The sequence below is a fragment of the Anser cygnoides genome, chromosome 8 (genome assembly GCF_040182565.1).
Source record: "Anser cygnoides isolate HZ-2024a breed goose chromosome 8, Taihu_goose_T2T_genome, whole genome shotgun sequence".
In the NCBI taxonomy this organism is placed as follows: Eukaryota; Metazoa; Chordata; class Aves; order Anseriformes; family Anatidae; genus Anser; species Anser cygnoides.
In genome coordinates, this window is record NC_089880.1 from 12497848 (window position 1) to 12513812 (window position 15965).

Below are 15965 nucleotides of genomic sequence, written 5' to 3' on the forward strand. Positions count from 1 at the left end.
TGGGAGATGAGCTTGTAATTTTCAAAACCATAAAAGCTGTTACAGAAGCAGCATCTTGGTTTGTTAACAGAGAAACAGGCTTTAGTATATGAACTGCTCTGGCACAGCAGCGCTTCAGTTCACCAAACGAAAGGCTAGCCTTCCAGGGGTTGCTCTACAGATTTGCTTTTAGAAATTAGGTAGTTATGCAGTGTGTTGAGAAGCAAGCAGTCTATTCTGAATACCCTTTGAAATGAGGGTTGTCTGAGGCTGAGGTAAAAGGCAGCAGAATCGAATGTCCAGCAATAGGTGCTGGTGACAAATTAGGAAGAATGACTATTTCCTTTCACATGAGCATTTAGCATTCTTATGCAGCTGCCTGTATCTTTGTTTTGAGCCATATCCCACCTGAAAATTAGGTGAAAATCATGACAAACCAGCTAAGTCTGGTCTTTCTGTTCCTTCAGTATATAACATTCAAGTCTGTGCTGTGGTATCTTCTATTACATGCTGCTGTACCACCTTTCCTTGCTTTAAGTCTGCTTTCTGGCCCTGCTTTTCCTTTCTGTGGTGTTTGACATACATGCCCCTTGTTTCTTCTGTGCTTTTAATCCTTCCTGTCACTTCAGTAACTTAATTTGCCTGTTTTTTCCTTATGTTCTCTTGTCTGGAGCAGGTCAGGCCCTCATCCTTCTTGTCCTTTTAACATGGGGTCTTCCTGTCTGTCTGTTCCTTCTCTCGATGGAAGAGTTTGTTCCCTAATCCTTTGCTGACAAATGAAGGCTGCCAACTTTAGAACCAGGAATGCAGACACCCAGGGATTGAAAAAATTTTTTCCCTTCATGAAGATACCATCTTTGCTTAAATACAAAAAGTGATATTGATAAAAATTCCTGCAGTTAAGAAAACTACTTTCTGTAGTACTTAGCTGTTTAATCTTTTTTCCTCCCGTTACAGGTAGGGTAGTAAGTATATAAAAGGAAGACAGTTTTATCATAGAGATGAGAGGCACGAGTAGAGAAGATGGTTTATGCAACAGATCTCTAGCAGAACTACTGACACTTTGAATTGTATGCTAGTGTCCTTTCCACAGGACCATGCTTTCTTTTCCAAGTTCAACCATAGGGGCTTTCTATTGTGCTTTGTCCTATGATAGAATTTCTTCCTTTTTTTTTTTTTGATGCTTGAATTTATCTTGTTTTAAACCTACTTCATTAGTATGAGGAAGTGTAGGGGAGTTTGTGGAGACAGCATCAGTAGTTTGAGACACTACCTGTTTACAAACTCTCATGCACTTTGTCTTGAAAGCTTTATTCACTAGTTAGGTACTGAAAGGATTTTGTTGTGAAATCTCTGAATATTGCATTTTAGGAAGGATGGCTGCCCAACACCAGTTTTAGTCCTGCTTTGCCACAGCTTCCAGCGTGATATTTAGCGAGTGACTGTTTTTTGCTTTATCCCTTCCTCTGTGTAGCAGGGATATCTCCCCACTCTATAGCGCTGTCAAGAGAATAAAATATCCAAACTGTGAGGCTCTGTATCAAGTGCTACAAAAATATCCCATGTAGTATCAAGTCATAATATTAGCATGCCCTGACTGAGCACGTTCTGTAGGCTGTGAATTTAGTGCATGTGTGAATAAGCATTTACTGCTAGCAGAAAGCACAGCACGCTTAGCTCTAGTGAGCGCCACCACCCACAGAGCAGGTTCAGCCTCAGCAGCAGCCCATGGTCTGGGACCTTACCCCTCTCTTTTCTCCTTTCCTACCTCCCTGCTGGGATGGAGCTGAAGACAGAGTGAATTCCTTCAGTTATTAACAAGTGTTTCAGCCAAATTTGTGGATCTTGCTGTTAATTGTGGACACTCGAGCAAGCCAAATGGTTACCTACTAGAAGGTTTGGAAACAAGTCTGACTAGAACTTTTACCCTCACTGGAAGAGATTGCTGCGTCTTGTGACAAGTCTGGAGAACAATTTTGTCCCTAGAGAGCAATTATCTGCTTTAGAGAACTTCGCTGTTTGGGATGAGATACTCATACTTGTGTTTCCTGACTGCCTCCTGTGTAAAAGAACAGACACTACCTTATGACATGTGTTCACTCTCAACATTACAAGTTAGCACTCATACAATTTTAAATCTGAAAAAAAAAAACACACCAAGAACGATTGCATCTCAGGCCTGGTCTCTGAGGAGGAATGCTCAGTCCTTTCAGCAGCGTGCCTCTGAAGACAGCTGCGCAGTTAGCGTTTGTGTCTGCCAGGGTCTGCACCCTCCGCAGTGATCCCCACCCCAAATCTCCAGACAAAAACGGGAGACGAATCTCAACAGCTGCAGAAGGCTCAGATTATGAATCTTAATAAGGGTAAGGAGTTATTTGAAGTGCTTCTTTTCATAAGTCTAATGATGGCTGTAAGGGCTACTACATATTCCCATTCAAGTTGTCAAGATAATGCTAACCTCTTCAGAGAGACGGAGTCGTGGCAGTGTGAGCCTGGGTAGATGCCACATGCCTATAAACATAAACAGTGCTCATACACAACATTGTGGTGGTTTATACTCTACCAGCGTGCCCTTTTCCTCTGCCCAAGTCACACCTTCTTTACACATGCTGATTTTTCCTTAACTAGGCTACCACCCTTACGTGATATACTGCTTTCATAACATTGGAGAAGTGCCCATTAAAACTGGGTTGAGACCTCCACACCCAGAGTTGAATATTTTTCCTCCCCAGTTTAAAGGAATGACCTGCATTTTATGTATTTGTCTTAGATTACAGCAGCCACCTTCATGTATTAAGAACAAAGCCAAGCCTGTCGGTTTCTCCGTAATTATGTTATACCTGTCATTATGTAGGAAGCCCTGCCCTGTCTTCAGAAGTCATTAGACTCCATCTATTTTAGTTGGATGAGTCATTTAGTTTCATTCCTGCCGTTCATGTGCATCTATTGTCAATTGTAATTTCACCCTAACAGGGCCAACTGTAGCAATACCAGTCATATGAAGTCCGTTATAAATAATCTCTTCACAACATTCAGTTAGGTAATTTTCAGAAGTTGCAACGAGGATTTTCAAAGTAAGAATAGTTGTCTTATTTTCTAAAATGGATGGAATTTTAAACTGATGCAAGAAATAACTAATCTCGGAAGTAAAGTTAGCCAAATGGTCAGCCTGCACCCTCAAAACCAGAGAAAACAAGTACAGTGGTTTTGTCTCTTGTGCCTGGGGGAGAGCTTTGTGAGTTGGGTTTAGGATGACTAAAAAAAACCAAAAAACTAATAGACCTTATTAGCATTGCAGTTCTTTAGCAAAGATGCTATCTGAAACAAGCCCCTTAAATAATGTCCTTTAATTTAACTCTTTGAAATTCAGAAGTGAGTTAACTCATACTTCAAGAGTGAAAGGCAGCATCTCTTCATAAGGCTACTCCTCCAAGTTTCTAGGAATAGGGATAGATCTTATCTGGTTTAAGTTTCATTTTTATTTTTTTAATGTTAGTGCTTATTGAGTTCTTAGCTCTAATGACTTTCTGCAGTGCTACACATGTATGCCTTTAATGAAAAGCTGGCTACAACCCAGTGCCCATGGACAGCAGCTCTTCATTGCACTAATTGAGCTGGTGAGATTGACAGCTGAAGGAAGAGACTGGCTGTCCTTCAAGATGAGTTAGGTGCAAACTTGAAGTAGGATAAACAAATGGATTATCTGACCAATTTTTCTGCCAAAAAAAATCTCAGTTCTGTGAACAAATCTGTTAATCTAGTTTCTCTAGTAATTAGAAATTAAGTTCTTGCACTAGTAATATTCTGCATTTTAATTAGACCAAATTCCCAATGTAGCTTTTTGACTAAACAGTCACATTTGATATTACTAATAAAAGTACATACCGACCTAGTTAGTCGGTCCTGCTGAGGACCGATTGTTTGATGTATTTGATGTGACAAGTTGATGTTTGACATTACTCAGCTTTTCCAGCTTCAGACCCTGAGGTGTGACCCTGCATATTTAAACTAAGGGTCTTTTTAGAGAAAAAGACTTCAGACTCCACACATGTCTCTGCTGGGTACTCATGAGGCTCTAATCTTTGTATTTCAGTGCTGGATTTATGTGCTGTTTTCTTCATGGGTGCTTCAGGGGGGTTTCATTTTTTGGTCACAGGCAATCTACTGTTCATGGTGAAAGAGTAACCTTAAGGGGTGATTGCCCCAGAATCTCTGCTGCTCCTTCATGCAGCAACTTCAGCATCCTTGGTGAAAGTGCTTAAGTGTGCTGAGTGCTTCTAGGTTTCTGAATTTCAGCTCTTGGTTCAGTTTCTCCAGGGACTGACTATGCGGGCTGTATAAAAATTTAACATTGTTTTGCTTATATAATTTATTTTAGATAGCGAGAGATTAAGATCTCAAAGCAATAATATGGTCATATAAATATCTTTCCTTGCCTCACTTTCCTCACTGTTTTTGACAGTTTTGGCTCAGTTCTGTAACCTATGCAGGAAGTTGTTACTCCTAAGCACCTCATGCAGCACAGTCATCTTGGCTTTAAGTGCTTAAAGTAGCTTGAAGGCAATGGGGAGGCTTTCTGGCAATGATGATGATGAGTAGGAAACATGCCATTAATTCTAAAGACCCTTCAATTAGCTTTCAAATATTAGCTAGCTTCTGATTCTCTAAAGTCTTCCTGAGCTGAGAGACCCATTTGAAGCCTACATGGTACAGCAGCTTTCAGTCTCAAGTTAATTGTATCTGCTGCTGGATGCTCCATTGCTTGCAGAGTAGCAGTTCTTCACCTGCAGCATGCCTTGTAGTTACCTCAGAGGTACTTTTTCAAAGAAATTTGGGAGTTAGGTAAAACATCCCAACAGCATGGAATTCAAAGAAATGCCCTAAAAGGCAGGGGGTTACATTTTTATAACTCAATGACATCTCAACAAGCCTGCAGTGGTGCTAAGAGGTCTCCATAAAGATGAGATAGAAAAGCCTGTATCTATGGAAGCTGTCTACATGGGATGGAAAATGTTCTGCTTTAACTACTGCACTGAGGAGGGCTATGGTTAATTTTGAAAAAAATTAAATACAGGATTGCCATAGATAACTGTTGCAAGTAGTAGAAATGTAACTGAAAATATCTTCCCCCTAGCTACCAAAAGCCAGAAGTGCTTTTGCTTCCAGTACCTGGACAAAAAGTGTAAGGCAGAACTCTGTCCCTCCATTTTAAGAGGCAAAGCCAGATGAGTTTAAGTTCACTATGTTTTTAGTTACTCAGATGTCTGATTTGGAGTAGGTTTGTATTAAAGAGGCTCAAGAGGAAGAATGATTTTGAGAAGCAGTTGCAGGACTGCCTGTTGCCTTGGAATGTCCAATTTCAAGACAGCACCTGGTGTGCTGCTATCAGCCCAGTAGTGAGCCCTGATCCCAAAGGAAGCACTTAGGGTGGCTGGTTCTTGAAGGGATACAATACAGCCCTGTGTAATCCAAGCAGTCAGCTGTCCTGACAACCTATACAGGCCAGCAACAACTGGGAATGTTTTTCAGTGGAGTGGGAGGAGGAAGGAATGAGGTGGAACTCTGTCAAATTTGAAAAAATCTTAATTTAACAAGATAAAGGAAACTTTTCTTGGCCTCTCAACCCAGAAGATGCGGGGGCACCCCATGCAAGTTCCCTTCTGGATGGTGCAGACATTGGTCTTAATCCCAGCTCAAAATTTACATTTCATGGAACTCCTAAATTAAGCAGTTTTACATATCACCCTCAAAGCTGTATGGCACAACTGGCAGAAATCTGGCCGTGAAACTGAAGGCAGCTGAAGTTCTGTTGTCAGATCTTATTTTCTACCTTAGGTTATATCATGTTGTACTTCATTAATTTCCCCACTGTTTGATGTGGTAGAGCACAGATAGCAGTCCTCCTGTGGGCTGGGGTACTCCTTTCAGCTACTGGGTTTGATTTCTCTGCTGCACGACTCACACAAGGTCACATTTTTGCTTTTGTTGGTGCATGCCCAGTATCAGTAATAATTCGTATCAAATTGGCTGTTTGTGATTCTACTTGCCACTGCTACCATTGCTGCTGGTGTAAAAACGTCTCAGTGCCCTGGGAGGCAGGGTAGTACTGGTTCATCCTCCCAGTTCGCGATGTGCTCTACTCCCTGTCTCTACAGAAAAGCCCGTTACAGACCTGATGTTGTAGACGGATGCAATTTAGGAGCTAACCAGCGCTTTACAGAGCGAGAGGAAATGAACTGCTGAGCAAGCAGCAACGTTGACCTCCCACTGGGAATTTCCAGCCCTTTCCCTCTTCCTTCCTTCCTCAGAAAACACACAGTAAATAGAGTAAATTAACCATTTGGAGAGGTGGCACCAAAGCAGTAATGGAGAGCAGAATAGCTGTCAGTTAAAAACTACTGACAAGGTAGTGCCCAATCCTCTGAGCATCCCAGTCATGCCACCACAAATACTGGCAGCAGGAGGGAAGTCTGACAGCAATGCCAGCATTAAGTGGGAGGAAGGCTCTTTAAATAACTAGCAGTGGGTCTTATTCCCGGGCTGTGTCAACATGGAGTTGTTGTTTTACCCTCTGAACAGCAGAAGTTAGTCATGTAGTTGTGTGGCAGGCAAGTGATGGAATTAAATCATTCTTGCTGCTTCTGGTTGCTGGGTCTGTTTTAGAAGAGGATACTGCCTATCATTTCACACTTCAGTTCAAGAACCTCGAAGCAACAAATGAGAAAGAATAGATTTGGTTCAAACTGGAGGAGTGGCACTATTGAACTTTATCACCGAAATAATCCAAAAGAATGCTTGTTCCCAGAGCTTCTGCATTTTGAGGGGCAAAAGCAGCATTGGTCCCTTTCCCTCTTGTTGTTAACCTTGAAATGCAACATGTTGAATGTTTGGGAAGTATTCTGGAGTAATATCATTAGCCTTTTTCCAGCGGCCTGTTGGCAATCACAAAGGCAGGATACTGGGTGGTGTGACCCAGCATGGCTGTTACATGGCTGAAGAATCCCACTTGGCAGCTAGCTGACTTGTTTGGACATCCTGAAGTGTTCTGGTAAATCCGAGAGGCAGAACTTGCTTTTCCTGTCTTACTTCCTATAAATGTGGTATAGCTTGATGTTAATAATCAAGAAGTACCTGGGCTTCTTATTAAGAAAAAGTCATCAAGTTGGTGCCTAACTTTACAGTAGATGCTACCTCCACAGAAGTGCACATACATAAAATGCACATTTGTATCTTAGCTGCACAAAGTTCCTTCAAGTTGAATATATTGGCTAATATTACCTTTATTTTAAAGCTTTTATAATTGTCTAAAAATACCAGATCTCTACTGAATAATATCCCTTACAAACTTAAGTTATACTTAATCATAATATTTTATTCATTTGCCTTTATCTTTTGTAAGGAAACTGACTATTTTATTAATACACCAGCAATTCAAACAGTGACTTTTTGTACCTTTGATTACTTTTAGATAATGAGTATTGGATGTGCTCAGTCTTACTACTGACTCTTTTCCTTCAAAACTGTATTAATTCTGCCATAACCCAGAAAGGATCTTCAGAAATTATTTAATTGAGTATATTCTTGTTTTAGTAAGGTACTGAGACACACAAGGTCTAAACACTGCTGTTAGGAGATTTGAAAAAGCAAACGTAGTGGCACAGGCTGAAACTGAAAAGCCATCTGAACTGAGCTAGGAATTCTATGGCCGAGGCTGGGGTTGTGTTACCCTGGTTATTTAGCAGCTGTTGGAAATAGCACTGGTGAATGGAGTCCCTTGTCTGGTCAGCAGAGCCAATTACAAGTGTCTGGGTTTAGCCAACAGGAAGTGGAACAGCAGCCAGTAACTAAGTTTAGTGTGATGGATGTGTTTCTGACTTCATCCATGCGTATTTACGCTGCCCCATACAAAAGTGAATCAGCCCATAGGACCGAGAAGGAGCAAGACAACTAAACCTCCCTCAGCCAGGGCTTAGCTGAAACTCAGACTGTGGCTCTCCTAACGAGAATCCATAGTAAGAGTCTTCCCTGGTGCTGAAGTTAAGACAGCATGCAATATTTGGGCAAGTATTCATGCTCAAGCTGGGCTTTTCTCGGATAAAAGGAAACGCTGGTTTATTTTCTAAGGCGTATGTATTTCAAGGAGACAAGATCACAAGAGTGTTTTAGTCAAATGAAGTAAATATTTTAAGAAGGAAAACTCTTTTTTGTTTAAGAGAAGAAAATGGCTGTGGACAATTGCTTGAACAGCATCTTGGTTGCTGACAATTGAGGTTGACAGCTTTGTGATTTATTTTTAGCTAGAGAATTTTGTTTAAAGCAGAAGTACTTCAGGCTGTGTAGCTTTGGCAGTTGCTGCATATTCAGTGTGGGTGGATGGAACTGAGAAGTCGCATCTGTGCTAACAAGCATTTTGGGATTGCATTAAAAAATTAAACTCATGTACTGGAAACTGAAGCTGTATCAGCTCACCTGGGGAGCTCTACCCTCCGAATATCCTCCAGAAGGTAAGTAGTGCTGCCTGTCCAAGGCAAAAATAACTACTTAGGCCTCAAGTTGTGACATCAGCTCAAGTTTGGGCTGTCAGATTGGCACGCTCTTTGACTTTTGAGATTACAAGTCAGTGAGTTAGACTCTACCCTCTCCATCCAAGTTTTCCCTCTGGCTAGAAAAGCTAAAAATAAATTTCAAAAAGCCAGCTGAGAAATAGATTAATGTGGTCATTGTTCCAGGTGCTGAGTCTAAGGAGAGTTCCTAATACTGTAGGACTTCTTATTAGAAGTAATTATGTCACTTGGAAAGCAGCTTGGACATTTATGTCATGTTAACTCAAAGGTCTGATCAGTTGTTGCTTTACATCTGCAAAATAAACCTCTCACCAGCTACACTTTGTTACTGTAGGTATTTCTGGCTTGCTATGGGGTCAGTTGAACCATGATTCTTTAAGTAGTCTTTTTGCAGAAGAGCTCTTCAAATGTTTGTCCTAACACTGTGTGAATAAATAGCAATTCATTTCTTTTTCTTAGAAGTAGATAATGCCTTGACTTTGATCTGGCCAGTATTACTGACTCCTCAGGAATTCCGTTGGAGTGAAGTATAATCCACATTAAGCAACTTCTCCCCAAAGCAGTGCTTAAAAAGAAAGCTAAATGACTTGCTGTGAGCTGTCATAATGTGTGGCCATCCCACCTTTCCTGGAGAAGGACTGCATGACCTAATCCTTCCTCTTTATACTGGAGAGGTTTACTGGAACTTACTGCGACTAGGGATATCAGGTAGACTTTTGATTTACATGTATACAGTTTCCCGGTTATCTCGGCTGGTGCCCTTTCATAGCACCCCTTTCCCTGAAACTGTCATTGTGGGAGTAGTTGTAGTCCACTCTAGGCAGGATTCAGAGGAACAAAGATTGGGACTTCATTGTACCGAATGGAAAGAGGTACGTAATACAGAGCACCTAAAGGTGGTGGTCTCTTCGCTTGTTTCCAGATACCAGCAATGGCAAAGCTAACTAGCTTTACAGGAGCTAAACAAATCTGTGTAATTTCAGGTAACAAACATTTTGTTAAGGTATTCAGGATCTGTGAAAAGGTTACATGTACAGTTTTTCATTCTAAAATCCTGTTTTGTCTGTCATTTTTACTTGCATTAGAATCTTTCCCACTGCAGGAGAGTGTTTTTATCTGTCATGCTGTTAGGTTTTGCTTCCTCACCCAGAGGCATACTCAAAAAAAGTCATATTGGTGCTTTGAGTTGTGTTGCCTCTGACTGTTCCCAGTTCCTGTGGCCAGGTCCATTGTGCCTTTTTTTTTAATTGATGCTATGTCCAGCTCCCGTGATCACATGAGTTCTTCACCTTAAAGCGTTTCTAAATGCATATAAAAACCTGCATCATTTTGCTAGCTGTGTTTATCCCAAAGTCACCTTCCTGCCAGAGTTCCACAAGGACAAGAAATCATCAAGGTAATAAGAGCCAATCTATTGAGTTAGCAGCATTTGTACTGAAGATGACTGATACTTATCTGCTTTGAAATCACTTAAAACTGCAATGCTGTCAAATGCTTCAGTAGAAGGTTCCGTCCCTTATAGCCTATACAGCTGATGATCTATGAAGAGATTCACGCATCTTGCATTTAGCAAGGAATGGATGAAATTTTTCAATTAATACTTCGGAACTTAAGCTTGATTTATTTCATTCTGGATTCTGTACCAAAATAACACTTTACCAAGAAGTGGAGAGAAAGTGGGGAAGTTCTACATTAGGTGATAATGGAGAAGAATGGCATACCATGTGTGTCACTAACATCTGAGCAGGGAAACGGGCTGATGGACACCTCTGGGTGTTCGATAGCATTAATAACAAATGGAGAGGATAACTGGAACCAGCGAAACAGAGGACAGGCAGTTCCTTCTCTCAGCATCTGTGTTTTCTCTTTTAATGGTTACCTAGACATGACAAGGTCTTGAATTTTTCATAGCGGTGTAATTAGCTGAGATCGATGTCTCTCTCCTTCCACCAGTTACTTCAATTCAGTGATACCAAATACCCAAACCTTGCCTTCATTTGGATTTTCATATCAAACTAGCCCAAAAGCACTACTGTGTAAAGACCCACCACTTTCACCATGAAATAACTGCAGGGGAATACCTCATGCAGCACATGTTCAAAATAAATCTATTCTTAAGAGGTGAGCTATATGGAGAGTTTTGGAGTTCTCCGTATATTTCACTCTTCAGTTATGTATTGATAATTAAGGCAAGAAGTCACTACTAGTTTGGCTTGAAACCTGATGTGAACATGATGCAATTTTGTCTCTCTGAAGTCTCCTCCCATTCTGTCTCCCTCAGCCTGGGACCATAAATAGAAACCTACTCCTTGCCCACCCCAAGCTCTTGGCTCAGAGCTGTATTTCTTGGCTTTATTCAGTGGGTTGTTTACGGTACTTAAACCTTGCACCACTCTGTGGGAGGCCCAAAGACTAACTATGGATCTGTGCTTAGCTCAAGCAAACCACGTTATTAAGAGTCTGGTTGCTTACAGGAGAGGAACACCTAGGAACAGCATTCAGTTAGGCTGCCTGTATTTTACCAAAGCCATATGGGAGCTGTCTGAATCCCTCTCAGCTGTTGTTTTTCGTGGCCACATGTATGTCAGCAGAAAGACTAGGTGGTCCGTTGAGGTGAGGCCTCAAGTCTGGTAACAGGGCAAGGAGAGTTCAGAGGTCTGTTTCTGTGCTACCACATTATTAGACAGCAGCAACTTGGCCTGCTCAGCACTGGTTTGCTCCTTAGCACGGAGTATTTTTGGTTAGTAGGAAGCACTGAGACTTGGCTACGGTAGCCTTGTTTCTGAAAAACTTGATCCTGTTCCAATCATGTCAGCAAAATAGGAAACCCACTCGCTGCTGTGTTATCAATTTTGTTTCCTTGTTAATGCAGAAAGCCTCCCACTAAAAAGCTGGTTGAAGTTCTTAAAGTCTAGTGTGTAAAGTGATGTACATTTTGAAGATTCAGTGGGAAATGCCAGTTACACCAGGAGCCACCAGTTGTTACGTGACAGTCTATTTCTTACACTCCGAGTTGACCAATGCCTGTTCTTTGGTAGTCTTTGAAGCTAGCACATAAAATGAGTCTTTGTGTAAAGTAACAGTGTGGATATTTATATGGATATTTAGTTTGAAAACCCTGAGTGGAAATAGAGTAAAAGATGTGGTATGTACAGGGGTCTTAGTGGCCTTATATTAAAGTGTCCCTTTGTATTAAAGAAATATATACACACCCCCACAGTATTGTTATTGGTGTAAAATAATATATCAAATTGACACTGTATGTAATAATCAGCATTTACCCTATAACCCTTTCTTTGTCTCTCTTCCTTCTCTTGAAAACCCAGTCACTTTGGGCTGCTGCCAGCAGCCCCAGATCCTTTTCAGGGCTGTATTGCTCTTTGCACGTTCTTTTGTTTGATTAAGAGACATTGACTGTGGGTTCATAAATTCAAAATGGAGCAAGGTTTTTTTTTAGAAGCTGCTTGAACTATACACTTCAAAGTAGTGTAGTCAGCAAGATTTCCTTGTACTTAACTTTTCCCCCATTGCTGGAAAAAAAATAGAGAAATACTTCAAAAGGGATGAAGTAAGTGGTACAGGAAGGGTAGCCACTCTCAGGAAACAGCTTTGAAGGGCACCGCAGGGAATAGTCTGAAGAGCTGCTCTGCCTGAAAGGTTTCTTCTTCCACCGAGGAAGCTGAGCGTACCAGAACGAAGAGCCTGGCTCGTCCACTGACAGCCAAGGGAATAGGAACAGGAAGCGTGTCGTGGTGGATGCAGATGTCAAGGTAACAGCCTACAGGGTAGAATAACTATCTAGGAAAATCAATTGTAAAAGAAATAGCACTTGTTCAGAGGTTGGGAAGAAGCCTGAATTTACTCTGCCTGGGTGCACACAACCGGCCCTTACAAACATCAAGGCACTGTGCAGGGACACCCATGTCCTTCCCATGCCAGTGCTGGCACCAGCTGATGGCCATCGGGAGCTCTCTAACAGGCCTGCCGGTCACAGGGCACCACTACTCAGCGAGGGGGGCTAAAAGTAACATGTTCAGTGGATTGGTTTGCAAGCTACATTTTTAATCCAACTCAGCTTTCCCCTAATCCTCCTTTATTCTGGAGATACCAGTTACTCATCTATTTTAACTAATGAGTAAATTGGTTGTTAACTTGCTTAATTATTATAGCTAATACTAATTGACATTTGCTGATGCCATTGCAGACCCACCTGAAAAGCTTATTTGCTGCAAAGCTCATCCCCATTTTTCTCAGGCTATGCTGCCTTTCTCTACAAATTCTGCTTATTCTTTGTGTATCAACAGATACACCAAGACTGCTTGAAATACCAGTGTGACTAAAGGCATCCAGAGCATATAAAAGAGAGTAGAAAACAAACTACAAGAAAAAACAAACGGGAAAAAGATAGCCTAGGGACTCCTAAGTAAAGGCATCTCAACCTCTGAGTATTGGGTAGCATGCTGCAAGGTTCACCGAGCCTCATTCTGGAGGAGAAGGAGGAAAGGTCACCCAGTTGTCTGAACTTCTGGAAGACAACAGCATGTTCCTGTCCTAAGGTATTTCCTTTGGCTGTGTTTTTCCACCTGCATTAGGTGATGGTGGAGGCACAAAACTCTTGGTACAGGCCACACAGGGAGAAGTAACTCCTTGTCACCACAGCATATCTGTTTGTTTTTTTTTTTTTAGAATGGCTTTTCACATTCACAACCTTGCACAACACAAATGCAACAATGCAACAAACCCAGTTGCTCATTTCTTACCTTTAGTCAAAGCTCCGTCCTCCTGACGTGCTGTAGCTGCCTTTCTCACGTAGCAGTGGAGTTTGCAGATTTAGAAATGCTGGTGGGCTGCAACAGCCTCTCTCCCCCTCCCAGAGGCCAAACCACTTGCTTCCCTTTCCCTGCTCCCTTTTATACCCCTTTGCAGCCCAGGTGTGAGACTGCCATGGTGAGTGCTTGTTCTTTAACTCTTCCCCTTCCACATGTTAGGAGGAACCTGGCCTGCTGCAAACCGTACAAACTTAGCTAGAAAACCAAGTCTTTTAAAGGATTCATCAAACAGATTTTAGGGTTTTGAACGGTAATTTGATGGCGTCCTTTCACAGAGCTGACCTGAACCCTATTAAATCATTAAATGTGTAGCTCAGGCATACTGTACAGCTCTTGCTTTCGGTTTCTTTCTGAAATCCTAAAATGTGTAACAGTTTACTCTTTCATTGCTCATACATCTCCTAGACTTGTATTTTCATTCATGTTTCCTGTTGATTCATGTAAATAGTGGCATTTATGTGGAGTGGAAAAATGAATCAATCTGGGCGGTCCCCGTAACGGGTGATCTGTTTTGTAATTTGTGCAAAGGAACTTCTCCAAGGAAACAATTTATTTTATTCCAAACACTTTGTTGCCTAACTCTTAACGGCACAATATTCTGTCTATAGCTCATCTCAAAATTGTTTCAACTCGCAGCCCAGTCCCCACATCCTTTGTTTGTTCAGCGTTTCGTGAGAAGCTCCACCCTTACTTCCAGCTGGTAACCCAGTAACCCGCAGCTCGATTTCCCTGGTTTTTCCTCACCCGCTCGGCAGCGCTTGCTTTTTCATTGGCCACCAGCGTTGCGAGCAGCGATCGCCTGCACGTGGTGGCGTTTGCGCAGGCAGTGGCAGTCCAGGACTTCTCGTGTCAGCCTTCTGCCTGCTGTGAGGCACAGCATGATCGTGGGGACCGTCCTGTTCCAGTCTAGCAGCTATGGCAAAGAGGGCAAGCTGCTCTGCTGCCTTGGCAATGAAGCCTCTGAGCCTGGTGTGTCAAGTTTCACAGGTAGGATGCGTAGGGATGTTACGCTGTGCCATCCCTTTCGTGCAGTACTCTGTGCGCTTAAAGGAGGACGTGGGGCCTTTCAAGTCTTTGTCTTGTAGGACAAGACTGGGTACAGGCAGGACTGAGGTTGCCTGCTTTTATCCAGGTTTGAGGATTATTTGAAATGCTCTGCTTTTATGAGCAGTTGCACAGTCAGTATTTCAGAAAAAAAAAAAAAAGAGGCTACCAGCACCTGATGTGGTTCTGAAGTTGAAGATTTAGCATTTACTAGACTCGCCCTGATCTTGAGCTGAAGAGATTGGTAACAGTAGCCTCGGTGGCAGAGGGTGGGAGACAAAAACGCCTCTTACGTGTTGACTGAATAGGAAAAGCATTCGTGTCTGGAGAGAAGCAATTTGTATTGTGGGAATAAAGAAAAGGAAGGAGGTGGGTGAAGCATAACATCCTTGCTTGATCATGCATTTCTTACTTTGCACTAAATGATGATGTAAGTTTCCAATTGTCTAGGAAATGAAAGTGGTCACGTATGATTTATGGTTAGGCTTCCAAAGGAGCTGATACAGAACAGAAGTTCCCAGCTCACTTCCTCACTCGGTGTGAATAGAGCTTTCAGACTATTTGGTTTGAGCGGCATCATTTGTGATACGCTTTGCTTATCTTAGTTTCCTTATTGAGGTCTATGCGATTGTCATGTTTAATTCACCTGTCTTATCCTTGCATATTGGATGGTATTGGATTGTATTGAGCAGCATAGGTTATTTCTTAACAGCAACCTGCAATAGGTACTTCTCTATCCCAGCAAATGCCCCTTTAGTTGATACTGGTTTACCTTACTGCTACTTGGGCAGCCGAATCACTCTAAAAATGAGAGTTCGGGAAGTTAGTGAGACATAAGCTCTTAAAAGCAGTTGATTTTTAGGTAATGTGATTTCTAGGTAAGCACTGTAGCTAAGTGATTGAAGCTCCTCATCAAACATTAACTTCTGCAGGCTTTTTCTGTACATGACGTGGGTGTTGAGAACACGTACCAACCTCCCAGGCATTCCCAAGGAAGTGGTGGAAGTCCCACATCTGCTTTGAATCCTGGCTGGCAGTCCAGCACAGCACCACAAATGGTTTCGTGTGGGCAGAGCTGCTCAGTGCTGAGCAGCAGGTGCCATTTCTGCCAGTTTTGCCTTGGCTGAAGTGCCTGGTGCTGGGCTGGCCGGGAGATTTGCTGCAGCAGCTCGGGAGCGGAGCTGACGCGGGGCTTGCCACTGAGTACGCGGCTAAATGCTTAGCTCTGTGCTTCTGCTTAGAGGGGGGTTGGATGCTCAGTTCCTGAGCTGCCGTGGCTCAAAATAGAAAAGCTATACATTGGTTATACAATAAAGCAAATACATATATTTTTGTTTAAGGCCTTTGCCGTTTCAGCAGATGTATAATTGAAAGTAGGAAGTTATTCAAACACCATTAAGGTATTCTGGAGCTGAAAGGTCAGGATATTTTATTTGGAAACACTGCCTGCTTTTGTGTTTGCTGCTTATGGCTAGCAAAGACGTAACACAGCTATTCTGGATAGCAGACTAGCTGAGTGACTTAGCTTAAGGCACCAAACCCCTCTCTC

At 42.1% G+C, this 15965-nt stretch overlaps 1 protein-coding gene across 3 annotated transcripts in view; it reads left to right on the top strand.

Annotated features, from left to right (window-relative positions):
- Positions 1-15965, top strand: part of ABL2 (ABL proto-oncogene 2, non-receptor tyrosine kinase) — a 41717-nt gene that overhangs the window by 12664 nt on the left and 13088 nt on the right. The window contains exon 1 of one of the 3 annotated variants that reach the window (XM_067001892.1): positions 7737-8483. The exons of 1 other annotated variant lie outside the window; for it this stretch is intronic. In XM_067001892.1, coding sequence (XP_066857993.1) covers positions 8417-8483 — 67 coding nt within the window. In that variant the 5' untranslated portion in view covers positions 7737-8416. Of the gene's footprint in view, positions 1-7736; positions 8484-13587; positions 14360-15965 lie in introns of those variants that run through there. One more of the 3 variants, XM_048073339.2, reaches the window with a different exon arrangement.